The sequence below is a fragment of the Malurus melanocephalus genome, unplaced genomic scaffold (genome assembly GCF_030028575.1).
Source record: "Malurus melanocephalus ecotype Western Australia unplaced genomic scaffold, MMel_1.1 scaffold_40, whole genome shotgun sequence".
In the NCBI taxonomy this organism is placed as follows: Eukaryota; Metazoa; Chordata; class Aves; order Passeriformes; family Maluridae; genus Malurus; species Malurus melanocephalus.
The window spans coordinates 888,157-910,864 of NW_026623272.1; the positions used below are offsets into that span (position 1 = coordinate 888,157).

Genomic DNA, 22,708 nt, shown 5'->3' on the forward strand with positions numbered 1-22,708 from the left:
TGGGTGGCTCCTGTCAGCTTCTGCCTGCATATCACAGAGTTGTAACTCAGGTAGGTTCTCACAGGCATAAAAGAACATCCAGACACTTGAAAAGATTAAAAAATATTCAGACTGCAGGCATGGGAAAAGCATCAGGAAAACAGTCTGGCAGAAGCTTKAAAGGAGTGGAAAGTTGGTTGGCTGGTTGTTTTTGGAGAGCAGCACTTCTACCAGTGCTGCTGCCAGAATCCTTAGACTCAACTTTGTTATTTAGTAACTTTACAAACATGGTACCTGCATGCAGAAGTGGCAAAGCAGCAGGTCCTCCCAGGAGCAGGAATATCAGTCCAAGCAGAACAGGCTGCAGTGCCATTCAGACAAGTTTGTTGTGCAAGTTACAGCTCTTTTGGCTACTCTGAAACTCACCACTTTCCATTCCAGGTAGAGACCTTCTTCTGTATAGAGCATGTAGTCAATCCTCCTCCCGTTCCCCTTCAGTGATGCCTTCCTCCCCTTCTGACTGGAACTGTGGTTCTTGCTGGTGGGATAGACTAAGTATCCTTTCCTTCCTTCTTCGCTTTCCAGCACCCTATTTCATTTAAAAAAAACAAAAAACAAAAAACAAAAAAAAACAAACAAAACAAGTTTTAATGTTTCAATGTTTGCTCATCCTGTCCATTTATGTGTTACCAAAGATTCTCCCCAAATCCCTGGTAGGGACTGGCTGCAGTTGATTTGGCCTCAGTAAAGTTACAATCTCTAAGTCTGGGTCAATAAATACTTTCCAGAAGCACTTCATGKGCTTTAGCAGGTAACAATGACAAAACTCTCATCTCGTAGTCATTTGATCAGAACTTTTCTTAACCTTCCTTTAGACTTAGACTTGAGGGTTCTTAGAGTTTATTGTAATCAGTTTATGAAAGCAAACTCTCTCTTATGTGTTGCTTTGTTTTAATAATTCACATTAAATTAGCTTATTGTCTGCACCCCATTTTGATTCTCTGAAGAGCTCTTGCAAATGATTCACTTCCCTAGATTTTCTAGGTTCAAGGAAGCAAGTTCTTTGATGGTACTGACCTCTTTCAAAAGTTATATTTATATTTGGCAAAGCTAATTAAGTAACAAAGTAGAAGAAACTGCTGAGTAGCTCTGCAGTATTACTGAAAAAACAAATCTTATTTGCATTAATTTAAAAGATGAATTTGTTTCAGCTTYAATTATGTCTTTTAAAAAGTTCATCAGTGCTGGGTATTCACTTAACCTGCACAAGTGCTCAAGGAAGGGAAATGTGAATTTCAAACACATGAGGGAAGCAAATTGTAAATGTGCATGCAKCTGCTGCTGCTGAGAACTTGTACCCCTGTGTGCACAGGAGTTTGCTGTTTGTGTCTCCAGGAAGCAGGCACAGGTAAAGGACAGCTGGCTCTGCCCTGCTGACAGTTAAACACTGACAATTTGKGGGAACATTTCTAATTATTGCACAACTACACCTGAATTTTATCAGAATAATTGTCTCAATTCATAGGATACAAAGAAAGGGAGAATAAAATAATTGGAACTTTGTTTATCCCTGCAGGCCTTCAATCCCAAATAACCTGGAGCTGGACTGTGAAACCCCATCCCTGTGTTGGTTTTGTAGAGCTGACCCAGCTGCAGTGAGCAAAGGAGCACCAGGATCAGTGACTGAAAGGGAGCCATAAAGGAAAATTCCCTCATCCCAGACCTTGAGGGACCATGTCTCATTCCAGCCAGAAGCAGCTGAGCTACAGAAGATTTTCCTCGCTGGTGTTGCAGYCTCTAGCCCAGAACTGTGAACCCCTGTCCCACAATGGAGACTGGAAAAAAATTACACTGAAATATTTTCTTAGCTGTGCTAGAATATGCTCTCCTAGGCCTGCCTTGGGTTCAGGGATGAAAATGGGCTTATTCCAGTGCTTAACTTGAAGAAGACAATCATCTCTGTGAAATGGGATTATTTGTGTGCATTTCTTGAAGYCTTTCTGAGCAGAAGCTTGTGTGGCTGTTAGGATTGTGGCAGGGCCCAGGTTGTTACATGTAGCTAATTAATTGTTTGATAATTATAAATTACTTGCTCATTATTTGTACCAAGTATTTTGTTCTAGTCCAATGTTCTACGCATGCTGTACTTAACACAAAAGAGGTAGTTAAAAACAAGTTGTTCTGCTGCTTTTATGGCCTATTTATTTTAGTAATGTGAATGACTTGGTTTTATTTATAAAYTAGAAAAGAGTGCTGATGAAGAAATAATTATCTGGATAGCTGACATTGCYAATTTAAATGTCTGTAAAGCTTCATCAAGGTTTATTATTGAAAAATTTAAGAATGGATCAATTCTAGGCGGTCCCCTGGTTTGCTGTGTATATGAATGATATTTGCTAGCTAGACAGGGCCTCGCAGCTACTGTGCTATTTAACATTTCAATGTCTTTAAAGCCCAGATTCCATTAATTGCTTTAAATTTCCCTGCATTTCTTTGCAAATTCCCTGTTTGTCAGTCCCTTGCAGAGGCAGGAGGATGGGATCCCTCAGCCCTCGTGGAAACCACGGCTTCTCCAATACCTGAGCACCAACACCTAATGCACTCCTGCAGAGCCCTGCAGAGCTGCAGAAAGAGCCAGGGGCTATCACAGTCTCATAGACAGTTTTTTCATCAGTGCAAAAGAATTATAACACATTGCAGAAAATTGAAAGCCACATTTAGTAGGCAAGAAGTCTTACATATGTTCTGTTCCCAACACTCAGGATTATTTTCCAGTTATCATATCCTGAGGTGCTCTACCTACCCAGAAGTAGCAGAATTAATATTCTTAATTCTTTATTGACCATCCCTATGTAATCAGTCCTGTACTTGTCAGTGGAAATTAATTGCTGAATAAAAGCACTTCTTCAGGGAATAAAATGTAATACCCCAATAGGAATTTAGTGACACATTGTCTGAAACAGTCACTTTAAAACACAGGGTTTGTTTGGGTTTTGTTTCYTTTTWCTTTCTTTGTTTTWGCTTTGTTTTGGTTTTCTTAAGTAATTGTTGGGTTGGGAGTGGTGTTTTGAACTTTATGGGTTTTTTATWTGGGAAAACTACAATTCCTTTTGTTGCTGCCCTTTGCAGTGCTGTGATCACAGAACCAGCTGCCTGCAGAAAGACTTTCAGACAAACTGTCCTTGTACCCTTTTTGGAAGTGCTTGGAGTTTCTTGTGCTCTGGGCCTGTCCAGGTAGGACCAGCCCTGGAGACAGACAGACACTGATTGCTGATTGTAGCTCATCTTTTTACCCACTGAAGCCAATACTGTTTGACTTCGAGAATCAGCCTCTTTTCCTTCCCCTTTAATCCTCTAGCCCAAACACCCTGGGTAAAAAAAGTGATTGTTTTGTTTTCAGTCCGTAAAATATCTCTCAATCTGAACATCTGAAATGTTAAACAGCATGCAGTGAACTTGCTTTTCACAGAACTGTCTAAAACATGTGGGAAGGGTAGGAATTGCATACTTCTGTAGGTTATCTGGGGTGCACACTTCTTCATCATATAATCCTTCAGGATCCAACAGGGTACCTGTGAACAGAAAGGGAGATGTGAGTGTCCCAGCACAGCTCCTTGGGAGCTTCCAGAGGCACAGGGGTGTGGGACAGAGGGACTGCTCTGAGAGCACACTGGGTTCATTTCTCCTCTCTCCAGACCTCCCTACCATCACCTTTCCAATATCTCCACACTTCCACTTTCTCAGCCCCATGTCTCTCATTTGTGTTTCTGCTACCATAAAGCCTCATTATTAAAAAGCTCTACTTATCTTTAGTATCTTCACAGTTATTAAAGCTCTTCTGGAGAAAATATTAATTCCTGTTCTAAAACTTCAGCAAGTTCAACTGAGTCTCAACAGGTATTAATGTCTCAGAGTTCCAGGAAATCTTTTATAATACAAACCTTACAAGCTCGTAGAGTTGATTTGCTTTGTTACATCCTCACTGACAGTATTTATTGAGCAGCAAATGGAACACTCTGATCAGAAGCTGCAGGCTTTCACTGCATGCACAAAGTACAGAAACTTTGTTTGCTTGGAGATACTTCCTTGCCCTCCAAGTAATCTAGAGATTCTTTTAAAAGTAGAATATGTGGGGAAGGCATTCASGTAGCTTGATACATGAGTTCTAGAATGTGGACTGAAGTTCAAGATTTCTGTTTGGTTCTTAATTATCATTCCACAAGATATTGTTAAGCGCTATAAAATCTGTGTTATAGAAATACCCCTCATAAATATTTGTTCTCCACCATCTCTTATTGCTGATCAGCTGAAGCAGCTGCTGCTTAGAGCTGCCTGTGGGTGACAGACAAGGAAATGTTCACACACAGAGCTAAGAGATTGCTAAGAGATTGCTAAGAGATTGCTAAGAGATTGCTAAGAGATTGCTAAGAGATTGCTAAGAGATTGCTCTTACCGATTGCCCAAGGTTTATCCTCCCCAGGACCAACTCGACACGGGTCTTTGTAGTGTGTAAACAGAGAATGCTGTTGCTCCAGCTTGTCCTCTGCAGGGAAAAAACAACCCCAAGAAAAGGCTCATCAGCTGCTGGTTGTGARCCTGTGCACAACTCACAAGGGAAACACCAAGCCCTCGTTTCTCCTCAGCATAAATACCCAGGTTTGATGTGAATCAGTTCAGCTGTAGCTTTTTGCTGCAGAGCAGGATCTTGCCTTGGTCAGAAATCCCCWCAAATCTTGCTGTAACAGTGCTTTCCTATGCTTTCTTATGAAGTCTTTTCTATGAAAGATATTTTTGGTAGYTTTTCTCTAAGCTGAAGTGAAAGTTTTCCAATGTATTTCCTCCCCCTGCCATTGCTTTGCTTACACAGGACAAAACTCTTGCTGAGATAGAACACCCAGAGGAGAGCTGGGTTGGCTTCCCAATGGCAAAGGAAATGGCTGTTTCTGGGCATATTTTCACATCTCAGTAAGATAAAACCTTATGCTTTCYTTGCTTCAGAAGAATTCCCTGACTGAATGTTTTCCAAACTACAACAGATAAGAGAAAGGACAGGMAATTGATAACTTGCTTGTGATGTTATCTACAGCATTAAAGCCATTCTAAACATAATCAGCATGACCTATCAACTTGAAATTAAATTCTTCCTCATTGCTACTGTGTTCCTTGCATGGAAAGCACACAGCACATCAAGCTCCTAGGATCACTTGGTAAGATATCCACAAAAATGCACACACCAGCATTTCATACCCTGCACAAACCAGCAAGTTCCAGTTCTGTGCATGCTGCTTATCAATGCAGTCATTACAGCCAGGAAACAAACTGGGACTTGAAAATGCCAACGGCTACAATTCCACTGTTAAATAGCAAGGAAACTGCAAACAGTTCCTGCAAACTTCCCTCCAGCTGACACCTTTTACAAGAGCAGAATGTCTTAGCAGCACTTGTAGGTTCTCTCTTGGGACCATCAGAATATTCACCTGAGTTTGGAGCTGCTGCTGGCCTGTGTTTGTCACTGTCTATGCCAAGACAACTGAGCACGTAAGCACGKGTGAAAATGGGGAAACCAGACACACAACTCTGAACTGTGAGCTGTGTCTCTTAGRACCCAGTTCATACAGCAAGGATCACATCAAATCTTGTATAAAATGCTGGTGGTGCCAAGTGGAGAAGCTGCTGATGTCTCAGAACCAAAAGGTGGAGKGAAGCAGTGCTGTGCTCACAGCTGTGGGCTCGTTTACCATTTTGTTATTCAGAGTCATTAGTACAGCTGACTGACAGCTCATCTGTCTCATTACATCTTCCCAGCAAGCTCTCAGTCTTGAGAACATTCTCAGAACTGCAAGGAGATTGAAAAGCCAATTTTTCAGGGAATTTTAGAGTCGTGGCAGGTGATTGGAGGACTGACCCTCCCTAAGTTCTGCTGGGTGGACAATGCAGAGATTTGCTCTTTCTGTCTAAGCAGCCAGTGGGTTTGTTTAATGTTTATGGAAAAGCAGCAGATGAAAKCTTTGCCATTTTTCATTTCTCCAGGTTTTCCCTTGCCGTATCATACATCTACWGAATCTCCCTCAAAAGCAAGATAGATTAAAAATTATTAATTTACAACTGGGGCACTGACCATGACAAGTCACAGCTGACGACCCAAAACTTCACTCATCTTATTGGAAGGCTTTTTTTCTTTTTTACACAAGTCAGTCCAAAGCAACATGACAGTAAGTGGCTTTTTAATGACATTCCCAGTAAGTGTGAATTCCCTGTTCGAGTGTTGCCACAATGTTCTGTAAAGCTGGAGGGGAAAACTGAGTTGCAGAAAATTTATCATAAGCATAAGGTCACTCATGAAGATCTTTGAAAACTGTACTGTCAATATAATTAAAAATAGAAGCTTGGTATTCACTGAAACGTTAATTAGCTGTTGTATCAGTCTGTGGAGTGGGAAAGGATACAGAAAATAATAAAGTGAATTACAGGGAGCTGATTGTTGCTTTTAAAAAACTTAAGATGCTCAATTAACCTATAATGCTAACAAATGTCCCTAAAACAATGAGTAATATAAAAATGGAGGAGAGAACTTTAAAACATTGCATTAATCTTGCTTAGTGCATATGGAAAGAAAGCAATCTAAAAATAAAAATTAAATAGCCAGCTTAATTCCAGTTCCAAGGCTGGGTATATTTTAAAGGGGAGGGTGATGTAAATAAGCATCAGAGATAGCAAAGATAAAATTAATTTTTATAACCTGTTTTCCAATCCTCTTTAGCTGTAGTTGCAACATTTACATCTATTATTTGGAAAAGCAAATCATTATTTTTACTTTTTCATTRAACAGACAGCTCAGAATTGCATTAATAATGCTCTGTGCTTCTTGTACAAGATCTTGGGTAGAGTGCCAACACTTCTCAGGTGGAGAATCCTGACCATATGTTCTGCCTCACAGCTTCACTCCCATCTCACTCCTCATGCTGCAGAGCCCATTCATTCACTCTCCATTTGTGATCTGACTGGGCACTCTCCCACTTAGTTTGCAGCAGATTGTTTATCTCCTTGATGGACACCTTTGCCTSCAGGCCACTGCATCCATCCAACAATATTGAAGGGAAATGGTCAAATCACAGCAGATGTGTCTATTTGTGTCCCCAGCCTGTGCCTCCCTTGCCCAGCACTGCTGCAGAGCTGTTATTCACCATTTCCTTCCTGTATTCCCTCAACAGCTCACATATAGTTCACCTAAGCTGTGTTTGCCTAACTGCAGCATTCTGTAGCCATTTCCTGTTCACCTCCACCATCAGAGCACTGGCCAGTGCTCTCAGACCAGTCCGAGTTCACTTTGGATCTGAAGTTGTGATGGATTTACTGTTTGTACCTGGGAGCTGTAAATGAGTGAGAGAAGGGCTGGGGTTGGTGTTCTTTTCTACCCAATTTCTCCAGCTTTGCTAAAATCCTCCATTTTGAGTGTCTGATACAAATAATGAGATTAGAGACAACAGTCTGGGGTTTTTTTAGATCATACAATGCTTTTTGTTACATTTGCTTCTGGTACAGCTGTTGATCTCTACATCAGTTACCTGAGACATTTTATAAAGACAGAATCCCCATTGGGTGCATGTTCACAAATTCACCTGTTCATCCATAAATCCTGATCTGAATTGCTGACTCCCACCTTGGCTGCTGCAGCCTGAGCTCCCCTGTCCACTGTCCCTGCCCTGTGCTCTCTGTGTGGCAGCATTTCAGCATTCCCTCAGCCCCAGGCACTGATCCATGTGCCAGCTCCAAACCAGCAAGGAACTGCTGGATCCCTGAGCTGGACAGAGCAGGGAAGCACAGAGGATACACAGACACAACRCTCTGCACTCCCTGTTGGCAATTTAATTTTATCATAATATTTATGTTTGGAAAAACCTTCCATCTCTATGAACTCACCACCCATTAATTATGGTTTGTGGAGTTCTTTTTCTAGTACCCTCAGCATCCAATTAAAAGAAAAAAATCAAATTAAACATTTCTTAAAATAAAAAAAAACCCAGAAGTACATTGCGTCAGTTAATTTTTTTTCCAAGACTGATTCAGCAATGTTGAATTCTCTCTGCAGCATTAGTTTCCTATGTCTGTATATATGTGCTACCAAATTATTTTAACTGCATGGATTTACTACTTTTTCTCCACAAAAATCCCATAACATACATGTCTCTAATCATAATTAAAACTGTAGGGCAGTAAGTGTCTTCCTCATTCAAGTAAAGCTAAACCACTGGATCTGTCCTCATTATTGCTACCACAAGTCACAACTTATTCCTCTTTGTGCCTTAAAACCCATCATGCTTAATAACTCCACAGAGCTCATGGGATGAGCCAAAGGGAGTAGCTCACACTTAAAGCTCATACCTACTTAAGAAATGTCTGTAGCAATTAAGTTTTTCCTTGCAAAAACCCCTCATAATTTAGTATATAGTCATATACTGCTATAATCCACAGGGATGGAGAACATTCCTGTTCCTTTTCAGGACTGGTAGACATCAGGAAAAGGCAAASCTTGTCTTACCAGAGGAGCAGTTATCGAAGTTGAGATCTCCACAGAGCACATCAAAAGCCACCAGCTCCTCTGGATTGGCTGTACTGGAGGAGGAGGTAGATTTTCTGAATTCAGACAGCCAATCTTGAAGCATATCCAGYTGCTCACATCGAACAGTAGTGTCTCCTGTAGCAAACAAACAACCAAAACAAGGGGTAAGATCTCTTAAGAATGTTACTCATCCATGTATGAGTTGCTGAGCTCTTGGCAAACATCCTGAGAAAAAAGCTGCAAGATAAGAAATGGTGTGGCCAGTAGTGMAGTCCTGGTGCTTAGCCTGTTAGGAAGGTCATTAGGAATCACACTTTTTGATGGTTTTAAATATCTCCTTCTGGAATCAGGYATGTCTGAAGAAATGAGAGACAAGTCAGTCCCCTATGCTGCAGACAAAAGGATGTCTCTTGCCATAGGAAAATGTGATGCACTACATTTATAATCARGAATTCAGAGTTAAAATCCTACATCAGACAAAATAGACAGTATGTTCTGGGGTAAATCACTTGATCTTGCTTCACTGTYTAATTTTTAAAAATGAAAAGTTTAACTTCCATGTGTAAACAGTAAATACGTCAGTGGTAAATTCAGTTTACTTATGCTGTAGTAGTCCATCTGAGGAATGGCTCTATGTTCAAGTAAGAATTTCTAAACGGGAAGGATTTTTTCATCTTTAAAAGGTACATGTTAGAAACATGTCTAAGTAGGTAGGAATTCAGAAATAAAGAACCAGACTCTTTTCACCAGTTCTGGGGAGCTACACCAGGATGTGCCTGTTTTACATGAAAGGGCTGAGATTGATTGGTTGCCAAATGGGTTTTGTTTGTGGAACCATGTGATGCACAAAACAGCTCTTTAATTACAGCAACTAACCACACTTAACTTCAAGCACATTATGTGACATGAAGTCTAATAAATAATTATTACTGTCTCTCTCTTAAAATGATTACATCAAACCATTTTGATGTGGGCAAAGGAGCAGAAGGATTCATTCTAGAAACAATTATTTATCGTATTGTCTTTCCTTTTCTTTTGTTTTCACTGTCCCTGTAGGTAACAGCTACAGTTTTGCTTGTTTCAGATTTTTAAAGATGTATCAAGTCAGAACAACACTACTTTTCTTCAAAATAAATATTTGTTTTCAAATGCCAGAATCAGAAGGAAAAGCAGCAAACCCCCAATTACTTAGTCTGAGTAGAATTTTAACTTTAACATAATTTACTGCTTCATGAAACCTAATTAAAACATCAGTTATGTATGTCCAGAGCTGCTTTCAGAGGCCACTGTGGAGATGGTGAATATTTAAGTCTAGACCCTCACAGTTTATTAATGACTTGTCTCAACTGCAGCTGTGACCAGGACYCTTTAGAGACTCCTAAAAAGTGAGCTCTGCAGCATGAGCTGTGTCACTGCATGAGCACACAGGCTCCAGCCATTAGGGCTTCATCTTTCTATCACTGTGATCCTGGGAAGGGTGGAATTTCAACATCATCTTGGGCCAGAATGAGCAGGAAGGTGTTAAAGCAACAGTTAAATACAAACAGAGTCAGAAATGTTCAACCAAGGRTTATGTGATACAATGCTAAATAATTCAAAGAAATATTGAAAAGACCATGAGTAGGGAAAGAGGGTTTTGAGTAAGTTCTGACATTGACTCATCTATTCAGGCTGGTTATTCCAACAGCAGATAATCTGATTTTTTTCTTCCACTTGTGTTACTCCTAACAAGCCTTTACCAGCTGAGCTGTAATATATAAGCAGATGCAAGTGTTTCCCAGATCCATTCCCTAACCTGCAGTTTCTATTTACTTGTACCTCAGGTTTACATTGTACCCTACTCACACAGCTTGAAACAAATCCAGACYAAGGACTCTTGGGAAAGCCCCTTGCTATGACAGCACAAGAAAGCCCTACAGTGAGGATGGAGCTAAACAAAGGCACAGGAAATAGGTCGTGTGGAATAAATAGAGCCTGGAGCAGGTGACACGCACTACAAAAGGTGTGCGTGACAAACGGATCCATTCTGCWGAGCTAAAGATAGGGGTGAAATTTTCGACTCATGGAATGTATGAGCTTGTGAAAGGGACCTCCAGAGATCATCCAGTCCAACCCTTCTGCCTGAGCAGGGGTCACCTATAGCAGGTTGGTCAGGACCATGCCCAGTCAGGTTTTGAAAATCTCTATAACCTCTGGGTAGCCTGTTCTGTACTTTGTCATCCTTGCAATAAAATCCATTTTCCTTTGTTTAAATGGCATTTCAGATTGTCCCCACTGCCTCTTGTCCTGTGACTGGACCCCAGTGAGAAGAGGCTGCCTCCATGTTCCCTGCACCCTCCCATCAGTATTTACACATTTGGACAAGAGCCTTCTCCTCCTGAAGCTGTCCCAGCTCTCTCATTCCTGTTGAAACTCATTCAAATTCATGGACTGTCCTCCTTTTGCAGAATCTGAATCTTCCTCTCCTSTCTCCTCTCCTTAAGCTGTACTCTCTTCTGACATGCCACCGTTTCCTCTTAACACAACTTTTATGCATGGTGCTCATTGACAAGAATGCAGTAAAATCTTCCCACAAAGTCCCAATTACATAAATTGCTTCATTTTCTACGATGGGCTTTTAGRTTCCTAAATGGTCAAGGAATCTTACTTATTTTCTACGAATTATCCATCTGGCATGGCTTCACCACGTGAGTAATAAAACAGGGCCATTACCACATGGACACAAAACTCAGGCAGCAACCTGTCCCAGATCAGCRTGAAGAATGTAGCAAAACCACTCAAGTGAAACACACAAAAGGAAAATTCTCCAAAACAGAAAAAACTTGAGAAAAACAAGAGACACACRGGCAAAATGATGTTGGGTCTGGTAAGATTCATTGTTGTCACTAAAGAAACATTAACTCCATAGTGACATACATCTCTCTCTGAGGATGCTGAGCCTTTGGAACAGCCCTGYACAGCTTTTAACCTCAGGGCTCGACAGGTGAACAGCAGCCTTGGAGCTCTGGGAACATGACTTTCATCTGTCTTTAGCAAAGTGCAGGACTTGTGACAGCCCGGCAGCCCTGACTATCCCCACTAGAGGTCACAGGAGTAATTGTGCTTCAGGGCACTGGCTGGGAGCAGGGGCATGAAGACAGCTACACTTCCAGGATGCAGGATGGGATCCCTGTGAGAAATGACTCGAATGTAACTGTTTTCTGACATTGGTATTATCCAGCTCACTGCGGCTCTCAGCAGGTACTGCATGTATCCACATGCAAACAAGTTACAGGTCAAAAATTTACTACTCAGACCCGAGTCTCAGCAGCTCCCAGWGATCAGCAGCTTTGGAGATGAAGATGAGTGAACTCCTCGGCCACCCAGGAAAGGCCAAAGTTGCATCCAGAACACTCAAGGGAACAGACATTTCAGAAACTGCTGCTGAAGTGAAATAGCATCAGTAAGATGCTGTATCACAAGAAGAGAACTAGGTAGTAACTCCCAACAAAGGTTCAATTTCTGAAACATTCAGATAGAATCAGTGATCTGACTGACTGCCACCAGGGATTAGCCAGAGAATACACATTTGTGTTAATTGCTCTGCACTCTTTTCTTCAGTAACTGGCCTGGAAAAATGCACATAATTGTGTCGTGACTGGTTCCTGCAGTCAGCATTTCTGAATTCTCTGAAAGCTCCTTTCAGCTTCAAATTTTGTGGAAGGATGAAAGGGTAATATGGGAAASTTCAGCCAGCATAAATAAATACTTCACCTTTGTTCATTGTAGAATAATCATGCCTGCCCTTTCCATTCACTTGGAAAACACTCCAGTGAAACCCTGGCTGCACTTAGAGCTCAGGCAAGTGCTACACACTGACTGTTCTGTCCTGCCCTGAAAGACACTGGAATTATCTCTGTGGTGGTGGAACAAAGCAGCTAAGGCCTAGTCAGAGGAAATTAAAAGATGTAGTGAAGGCACTGCTGTATGGGATGTATTGKCATGGAAGAAGAGTAAAAGAAACTTGTAAAGTGTCAGATGTAAAGCTCAGTCACAAGGAAAACTTGTTTCCAAGTCACAAACCAAAAGCTTCAGTTCAGCTGTGAGACTGTGTCACACCTGACTGTGTGCAGACCCCTGCACTGTAAAACATAATAAACCAAAATAAGAACAAACCATCTAAACCCCCAAAGGAGCTCGCCTCTTTTATTCTGCTGGGTTCCTTTTCAGCTTTGTCAGGTCCCAGTCAAGTAGAGTACAAGCTGAGAGGAGGGGGAAGGACAGGCTGCCCTGGTTGGGTTCTGCTATTTCAGAAACATCTCAGGAATCACTGCCTTAGGATGCTCAGCTACTCCTGATTGCACCACCACAATTTCAAACACTGAGAGAGATTTGTCRGTGCTGAGTTCTGCTCCAGCTGTGTGTAGGCCTGGGAGCCTGAATCTGGGGCTGGAGAAGTGTGGCTTCCCAGCAGCTGCACTGCCAGTGGATGCATTCACACTAAATGCAGAACAGGGTTGTGAACAGGTTGTGAGAGAGCATCCAGCAGGCTACATCCTTTGGATTGGGGCTGGAGTAGCTTGAGTCTTACTCTGTATTGATGGCTTGGGTTGTCTGAGAGCCGTGACTCAACAGGACTCAGGATGTGGGTGGACTCAAGGCAGCAAAACCTGTCCACAGCATTAATCACTAATCAAAAGACAAAAAAGAACCATGTGAACCTAACAGCCCCACGGAAAATAATTACATCAAAYCTCATAAAGGGTCCCTTCATTTGTCACTAAAATGCAACTATTCCCACAGTGGAAATGAAGAGCTGCTTCATAGCAGCAACCGATATCAGGCAGAGATCTGAGAGGAAAAGCTACATCTAATTCTACCTTCCTTGGAAAAGTTGAGGGTTGGGTGTGAAAAAATAGTAGTCACTCAGAACAGAGTTGAGCCAGCACATCTCTTGAGAAAAGCATTAGTAGCTGGTCCCTGACCATAAGGAGTTGGATCATTTCACTTTCTTCTTACACCRGTATCGGAACTGTCAAGTGAAAGTTCATGTATCCTAGAAGGGAAACCAGGTTGCACTCAGCCATCTGTGACAAAATGATTTAAATGGCTGACCTTCTAAACACTGCTTATTTTACAGATACACATCTTTACATTGTTAAATTGKTTTTTTGGATAATTTGTTTAATGTGTGAAATGTTATGAATCAAATGATGCAAATCAGAAAGCACAGCTCTGATGAACTTACAAACTTCAGTTTTCCATTTCATTACATAAACAAATATGATATATCTAGGGACAGACTCTTAAATCATTGTCTGCTCTAGCTGAATTTAGTTTGAAGCAGATAAGCCTAAAAATATGAAGCAGAAAAATAAAAGGTTGTATTTCACCCTTGAAGAAACTTTAGGTTGACTTTGAAAGTAGAACATTACTTCCCCATTCTTCTTCCCTCCCCCCTCTTTTTAATAATTTAGGGATTTCACAATGTGGTTATCAACGACTGAGAATACATGACTAGGTGRTAAAAAGGAACAGGACTGAAAACGAGAAACAAAAACCATAACACTGAAAACTAAACCAAACTGTAACAGCAACAMACCTCTGCTCCACCAGAGCAATCTCACAGTACATTACCATAAGKTAAAAATAGAAAAGCAGAGAAAGATGCTACATTGTTAAAAAGCAACTGAAAAATTCATTAATCTTTCTTAGACCCATGGAGTCTCTCTGAAGCACTTGAGGGAGTGGCAGTTTTGTTCCCCAGTCCCTGTGAGTGAGGCAGGGATGGAGCAGCAGGAGCACTGCCACACGGGTTCAAAGCACACCAGGCATGTGCAGCCCTGCCTTGCCTTGGTCCCAGCACATGGGCTGTCAGCAGCCTCTGACAGGGCTGAGCTGCTTCCAGCAGCCAGCAGCACAACCATCACACTCGTGTTMAATAAATGAAGGATATTCAACTCTCTGGCTCAATTAAATGCTGATCATACGCAAAGTAAAGGTTTGTAGATTTGGCTTTTATTACTACACCTACTCTAAGTACAGAAGTGCTTTTAAAAATATGTCCAAGAGAATTTTCCAATTAATTAACTTGSAAGTCATTTATGGATGAATTTTACAGGTCAAAAGCCAGAGAATTTTGGCTTTTTCTACCAGAAATCAGCAGCTAGAATTACTGACCCAGCATGTACCTTCTGATTATGCGACAATCATGTACCAAGAAATTTTGGGTTATATGCTGATACTCATAGAATGGATTGTTAAATGCTGTTGAGTAACAATGATAGCAATGCATTTCTAAAATTCCAAAACTTGGTTAAGAGGGAGCAAAGAGAAGTTCTCAATTTTTTGTTTGTGCCCTATGATAATTACTCTGAGACTGAATATGTGAAGGGYAGGGGATACTTGTCTAACTTGTCTACCTTTCTCTGCAACGCACGCTGCACTTTGTCAGAAACACAGGAGGGGCAACACTCTTGCTCCTTGAGCACAAAAATACCAGCACAGGCCTGGAAATAGTGACAGACTGAGACATGGATCTTAGGACAGTACCTGCAATAGCTTGCAAGTGAGTGCAGGAAATGTATCCCACGATTCTTTGGTCCTGAGGTGTACTTCCCACTTGCACCTGGAAGGGAAGAAAGAAAAATGGTGATTAATGGAAGAGCTCATCCAACTCTGCTTCCAAGCCTGTCTGTGCAGCCTCTGTACATGGTAACAGCCTAATATTATCAGCAGCCTAATTCTTRGTACCTGTATATGACTAGAATGTAAAAAGAAGAAGTGCCAAGGGTGTCTGGGGAAAAGGATGAAACACGAAATAAATATTGGTTTTGATTGTGTTTTCTCCACTCCACAGCAAGTTTTGGATTTTGATGGATTTTTATGTTCTTCTGSAAAGGTGTCGGGGACCTTGGTGTACTCAGCAGTGTTTGCATCCTTCAGCTCACAGCAGCAGCCCCCATGTCTGTCAAACAGATTAAATACTCTGTGGGCTYCTGTTCTTACAGAAGAGGAATGGCTTCCAGGGAAGCTGGAGGGTAGTCTAATTTCTCATCTAAATCATAAGCTACAATCTTTCAAAAATGCACTTGCAGGTAGACACACAAGCAAATTAGGATCAAGTTCTGGTTTAGGTTTTCATCTCTAGTGAGGATTTTGGCAGTTCAGGACTTAGCTGCAAATCAAAATTCSCAGTGATGAGGGATCAGGTTTTGGATTGTGACGAGAAACCAGTTTGAGTGTATGGTTTTCTTGTTGACAGTTCATGTGGCAACACTGCATCAATTAAAGAAAATGCCCACAGAGGAAGGTTGTACCCAGGGCTCAGAAAACACCACAGAYGACTCTCCTTCACAAGGCTAGGCTCAAATTTTATCTGACACCTCTAAACAACAAGCAGAGTTCCAGTTCATACAGACACAATTTTGTCAGCTTGGTTGGTTTTCTTGTTTTTCAGCTATCCAAGAACCATCTGATTCATTTTATAACTGAAAAGGCAGCTTTGCAGTAAGTGAATTTAGAAGTCATTTGTACTTAACAATGCCTTGTTAACTTTGAGGGTTTGTGCCAGCCAGGGGAGTAGGTAATAAACAACCAGCATTATTGTGTCCTCAGTCTGYTCAGCCCTTTTTTAGACAGTTTTACAAATGGATATTGATGGTGTTCTTATTGCTGTTCCCATTCAGCTAACCTGCTTCAGGGAGGAAGAGGGAGACAAGGAAAATACAGGCAATCACTGGTGTGTGCACCCCCCACAGGAGGAGATGCTCCTAAACTCAGGAGATTGCAGCAGTYTGAGGATGGGCAGCTCTGCTGTGGCTCTCAGGGTCTGCTGCAGGAATTTCACTGCACAAACCTCTCCCTCCTCCCTCGGGCTGCCGGAACATCTCAGTGTCACTGCTCCATCAGGAGGAGCTTTCTCTCCAACTCTTTTATGCAGCACATGCTGTTCCAGTAGAAAAGTGGAAAACAGTTTATTTCCTCTACTGTCTAGGACAGGCAGGTGTATGAACCATATTTYCCAAACTTAGTGATTCAAAATCAGGGTTTCTTTTCAACACTACAAAAAAAATCCCTCAACTACAAAAAATCTCCACTAGTTTGCAAATGTGCAGTGTCTCCTGCAGCAGAGGACAAGTGTGGATGTTACTCACCTTTCAATGTCATCCACCATAACCACTCTGGAAGGAAAACACTGCACATAAAGTGTTCTGCCTTATGGCAGGACTGTGCTCCTTATAATCTCCTTACTGACTAAAGCAGATGGAATCATCTCAGTGTTTCTATTCAAAAAGCATAAAAGATTTAAGTCTAAAAGCTGAGCATCCAAACATRAATTATAGCCCAATTGAGAAAAACAAGCCAACTCAAACTAGCTTTAGAATTTCCTGTGCATCTTTAATGGAGTGCCTGACAAGGCCTGGTACTTCTCAACCAACTTATGCATAGGATCATACTAATTTCTATTAATCATAAATAAATATGTATTGTTCAGTGTGCACAGATCTGTGCTAAAAATGGACTTGGATCTTTTGCTCTCAAAGAATGGCAAGAAAGGTCCCAGGATAGAGCCTGACTGTGCTGCATGGAGGGGGCTGAGCACAGCAAATTCCCACAGGGATGGTGCCCAGGGCCCTGCTGGAACACACAGCCCCAYGGGGAAAGGAGAGGGGCTTTCAGAAACACACTGCTAATTAAAAAAATAAAGCTCAAAAGCAAGTGCTGAAGACATTAACATAATTAGAATTTCCTTGGAAAGTGCCAGCATGGAAATGCATCCAAAGCAGCTCGTCTCCCAGATTTCACATTTCCTCCAGCTTTTTCGACTCTTAGGGGGGTTTGCAGTTTCTTTCGAGTGGCAATACTGATGGAAACTAGACACTAGACACAGTATATTTAGTGTATAATCATAATGGAGGCAAATATTTGTGACAACTACAAGGAGAGTAAATAAATACCTTTGCAGCCTCCCAGTCAGCTCCCAGCTAGAGTAGAGGCTCTACTGTATTAAATAGGATCTGAAGTAAAACAGGAAGAAAAATCTGTTTATTCAGTCTAATTTGGTATTTCACAGATGGACAAGGACTATGGGCTGTGCAGACAGGAAACCTACTTGACTTCTGAAATATTCCAAGCCCTACAATTCTGCATCAAACCATTCTTTAGTGTGGCCAAGTCCCGTAGCTATTTTAGCTGCTGTATTTTCCAGGGTGTATTATGTGGTGGAGACTCAGCCGGGGCAGCCACGTGGCAGGGAGACAACACTGAGCCCTCAGCTCAGCTCCAACGTGGCTCTTGGCAGGAAGGCTCCACTGCCACCGAACCACATCAGCACTTCACAAAGGTAATCTTAGCTGCTTAACACAGGAGAAACTTCTACAGCCACATTTACAAAGGAAATATTCGTAAACAAATAAGCCAGAGTGGCTCTGTCACCGTAAGCCTGACTGCAGTTCACCTCAGCTGCTCTACACTGGTAGCTGTGTGTCAATAACACATTTCTTGAACCACCCTTCTGCAGGGATGCTGCTTCAGGTGCTGCTTTCTAAAAATCATCTCACAGTCTTATTTGTGCCATGAACCACTCTTCTATGTGTATGGAAATGTCTAGGAAGGAAATACCTAAGTATAAGGTCCCAAAGTTTTAAAATAGGGTAATTATTACAGGAGGAAAAAGGTATGTGATAATCTGTTAAACTCTAGAGGTAAAAGTAAAACTGAGAACACCTATTTTTGTTTAATTAAGTACCCCAGTTATATAATGTTCACATAAACAAATTAGCATTTTTCAAAATTATGCTGAAATATGCAAGATATACTCCAATTCCCACTACATTTGCAGTCAAACACTGAGGAGCTAAGAGTGGATTCAGATCCCTGTTACACCATTGACCATTACATTTTATTTGCTCTTGGGAGGRGAGCAGAAAAAGCTCAATTCAGATGGGAAAGAGATCTTTTCCCTTAAGGAGAAAATCCTACTAAGGGTGTGTTTGGAATCCAAAATGCCAGTTTCTGCTGCTACATATTTATATTTGTCCCCTACCTGCAAATTAAATAAGCAAGTGCAAAATTGACCACTCTGAATTTCTGTTTTCCAAGTACTGGCTGTGTCAAACACACAAAAGGACATGACATCAAGTCCTTTTTATTAAAATATTTCATCTCTAGGCCATGGTACATTAGTACAATCTGTTGSAGAGACCACACTGGGACTGTGCTGTGCTATGCAAAACCGGGTCTATTCCTAGAATTGTTTTGCAAAAGCTTGTCCTGTATGATTGAGGAGTGGTCTGTCCTCCACTGAGACTGGCTTCAGGTAATAAACTGCTCATGAAAGAAATGAAGCCAACAAGGTTATGACAGAAAGATTCTTGTTGACAGGAAAGAAAAACCTAATAAGTGGCAAGAGCTGAAATTTTAGAGCTACAGCAAGGGAAAATAACTTTAAATTCAATCACACTGCTTGCTATCATGGGAATTTCCTGAGCTAACTGGAAAATCTTGCACATCTCATGTTTCCCATATGCCAGCATTGTAAGTATACAAAGCTGCAAACTTGACAAAGACCTTGYCTCTTAAGAGTTTATATTTACACAYATCTGTTCCAGCAGAGCAAAACAATTCTATCACATCTGGATGTCAAGAGAAACATCAACAGRTAATTAAACAAAACCCATGGGAATGCTACCTTGGTACTGGGGTATTTCTTTACCACCTTGAAAAACAGCTCCAAGCAGGTCATTGCTGTGTTAGTAAATCATCAAGTGCTTGGAAGGAAATGTTCTTTAATGATTAAAAATTTGAGATGTGCATGAGAAATCTCACTTGATTAAAGAACCAATCTGGAGTCTCAAATACTGACCAATAATATGTACACAAATCCAAAACATTGGTTATGAGGAGAACTTAATCTTTAGTGACATTTTCTAGAAACTTCACATTGCCAGGAAGGACCCATTCCAAAAAATCCAAAATAAAGTAGATGGTTTCTTAAATGTGTACCCTCCAAAACAAAGGAGTTCTTTACATACAAGTCCAAGCATATGCCATTAYCCCTCCCTTCAGAGGAAGAGAATCCTAGTATGCAAACCAGATGAGAGTTAAATTTTGACATASTCCTGGCAAAAGTTCTCCACAAAATCTGTCACCTCATGATCTGCATGTGGCCAGTGAGCTGGGAAAGGTAAATAACCTCCTGTAACACTGAGACTCCTTCAGGGAGATGGGATCTCCACAGCTTAGCTCCACCTTCAGCCAGAGTTTGATCACATTTTGGCCTTTAAATGAGCAAAATCATCCTTTTTATCCACTTAGGTGACCATGAAGGTGCCAATTTTGCCACTGGGATAAACGTGAACCATAGTACTGCTCCCTTCATTGATTTTCTGAAAAGGGTAAGTGACCAAAGTACAGAGCTCTACAGGAAGCAAATTCACAGTCATGACAAGAACCACACTAATGATKGTCATATTATGAAGAAAATTTAATGAGGCTGAAAGCACCCCTGCATGCTCTAGGGAAAAATCCCCTCTCTCCCTAAAAACAAAAGCATGAACATTGCATTTGTAAAGAACATCATCTGCACAGGGGCACTGAGTAACTGTGTTGGAAATAAAACACCCCAGACAGAGAGGAAGTGCAAGGCACAGAAACAGAGTTTACCATCAATGTGACAGTGACTTACTCCACAGAAAATTCATCTTACCATGTGTGGCCAATATTAAGTTCAAGGGAATCTCCCTTAAAAAGAGCCTGAGATTCAAGTGAATTACTGTGGATAAAGCAAGTGCACATGCACAAGCAGTGGTATTTCCACTCCCACTCTGTGTTCAGGCCTTCGGGGTCGATGCTCTGAGCTGTGCTGGTCACAGGCTCTGTACCTCCCRATTTCCACTGCAGTGGGGATGGCATTATGTAACCCAATGTAATTATAAWGAGCAAACAGCAAGCCAGAGAAAAGAAGGAAATGGAAAAAACAGCTTGTTTTCTTTCCAGTACAACATTTCTGTAATCTCCCAAATTGTATCAACCATTCCTGGCCTTTTTTTCCTATTTCAGCATATTTCCCATACAAGCAGGAGAGTTGGCACAAGAAATTCACTGGAACAGCCAGTGCAGCTGTGTGCCAAGGCCTCGTTCCTGTTACTGTTAAGACAAGGTGCCAAGAAGAACTTGCAGCTACTCACATTCCCACTTCAAACACTCCTGTCCCACAGAGATGACTTCGATTAGTCATAACTCCCAAGAAAGATGTATTTTTAGTTAGCTTAGACATGGTGCAAAAAGATCTAACTTATTTTCAGTCCTTTAACAGCTCTGCCTTTTGCCTTCAGAAATATGTAGCAGCATCTAAAGAAGACATATTAGTTAAATCACTAATTTATTATTATAAACATGTTATTTACATATATTAAATTAAAGAAGTTTAAAGTATTATAGAAGTCAGCTCAAAATTGTGTGGTGCTCTGTAATTCTTTCTAGCTAYATTTTCCCTTTATTATTTCAGCATCCTATTTTTTCCCACCTCTCACATGACAACAATTACTGTTCCATGAACTCRGAGAATTTGTTATTTGGCAAAGCTTCATTAAGTTTATGTGTGGGGGAAAGTGGCTGCAAATTGGTGCCACGAATGAAGRGCTCTTCCTCTTCTGAAGAGGATAAAGCCCACAGCTCACATCTTCTCAAATCTGTATTTCATTCTGCACAACAGTTTTTATTTGTCCCTGTTAATGAAGGGAAAAGGACTGTGATTAATAACATTAATTATATCAAAGTGAAGGAACATGGTACAGTGCCATGGTAGGGTCTTTTTCTTTCTTTTTTTAAAAAGTTTCGGACAGTTTGTTGGACTCCATCCAATTCCTGCATTAACATTTTACAGCAGAAACTCAGCATGTGCACAATGTTTAGGTTACCCTCCTGCCTTAAATGGCACAGCTTTAGAGTCATCTAAACAAATTCACGAGCAGCACTAGACATTTCCTTTATACATCTCCGGATAACTGTAGACACTGGACAGCTGATCAAGGACAAGAAAATCTAACCACGCAAAACTCTAGATGCTGCTTTACTGGGGTCAGAAAGCAGCCATTCCCCTTTTCTGTGCAACCCTGAGGTCCCAAAGCTTCCCTCTAACACGGTGTGGAACTGCAGCAGCTGCCCCTGTACTCACAGGAGCCAGCTTGGGACAGCAAAGGCAGCTTAAATCACCCAAGCGAATTGCATCTGCATCAGGAACATCAAAAAGGAGAATCACAGAGGTTAATTCAGGGAACCCTCATTTTCTCACAMAAAGCAGGCTCCTCAAGAGGAGAAAACAGTAAAAATTGTGCTTCAAAGCAGTTTTGCAATCAGGGCTGCTGCTCCTTCTGCCATCTGTTACCACCATATCAGCTTTTTTGAAAACAAGTTGAGCTTTGCACACAAAGCAAAGGTTGCTAGGTTTCCTTTAAGCAATGAATAATAACACGTTCTCTCCACAATTACTGTACTCCCTGAGAACAGCCTTCATTTTCAGAGAATTTGAAAAGTAAATCTGTTAATAACCTTAGGAATTAATGTTAATTAAACACAAGTTCCAGAAATTTAGCAAAATCCACAAGGCCTTTTCTTTCCTTCTGATTTTGAAGAATACTATTAACTGTTCGAACTTCCCACATCAGACTGYAGTTTTGCATTATGTTCACATACTGTGTTTTAACTAAGAATTCTTACTTTTGCTAAAATTGACTCTCTTGGCAGATGTCAAAAACCAGAATAGATTCCTTTTAGGAATGGTAGGAAGAACAGTCTTCTACACAACATCCTTCTGCATCTCCCAGTCTCATTGGGAAGAAGAAGCCTCCAAAAACTCTCCCCTCAGTTAACAGCCATTTCGAGAATGATGCCTCCTTCACTCACCTCCCTACTCAGACTGCACATCTACACCTCTTGGATAYCCTAGATTTACATTACAGTTACAACTATTACAATTTAAGGATAAGAAAGGYAAAATTTGTCAGCAGAAGTGAGTTTTTTTTGGATTGCTACACTTGGAAAAATATGGACAAACTCACCAAGTCAGGTTAAGGATGCTTTCCAGTTCTGTTGCACTACAGTCCAAACTTCCACAGCATCCCTGGCAGAGCATAGCTAAGGCTCCACACCAAATCCTCAGTCTAAAGAAGGRTGTTGGCATGTTGA

At 41.1% G+C, this 22,708-nt stretch overlaps 1 protein-coding gene across 1 annotated transcript in view; it reads right to left on the minus strand.

Moving 5' to 3' along the window:
- The window catches only part of SMPD3 (sphingomyelin phosphodiesterase 3), a 33,343-nt gene that overhangs the window by 4,956 nt on the left and 5,679 nt on the right, over nucleotides 1-22,708 (minus strand). Inside the window, exons 2-6 of the mRNA XM_057364605.1 lie at nucleotides 15,071-15,146; nucleotides 8,519-8,674; nucleotides 4,433-4,522; nucleotides 3,488-3,551; nucleotides 406-568 (exon numbers count right to left, since the gene is read on the minus strand). Coding sequence (XP_057220588.1) covers nucleotides 406-568; nucleotides 3,488-3,551; nucleotides 4,433-4,522; nucleotides 8,519-8,674; nucleotides 15,071-15,146 — 549 coding nt within the window. The remainder of the gene's footprint in view (nucleotides 1-405; nucleotides 569-3,487; nucleotides 3,552-4,432; nucleotides 4,523-8,518; nucleotides 8,675-15,070; nucleotides 15,147-22,708) is intronic.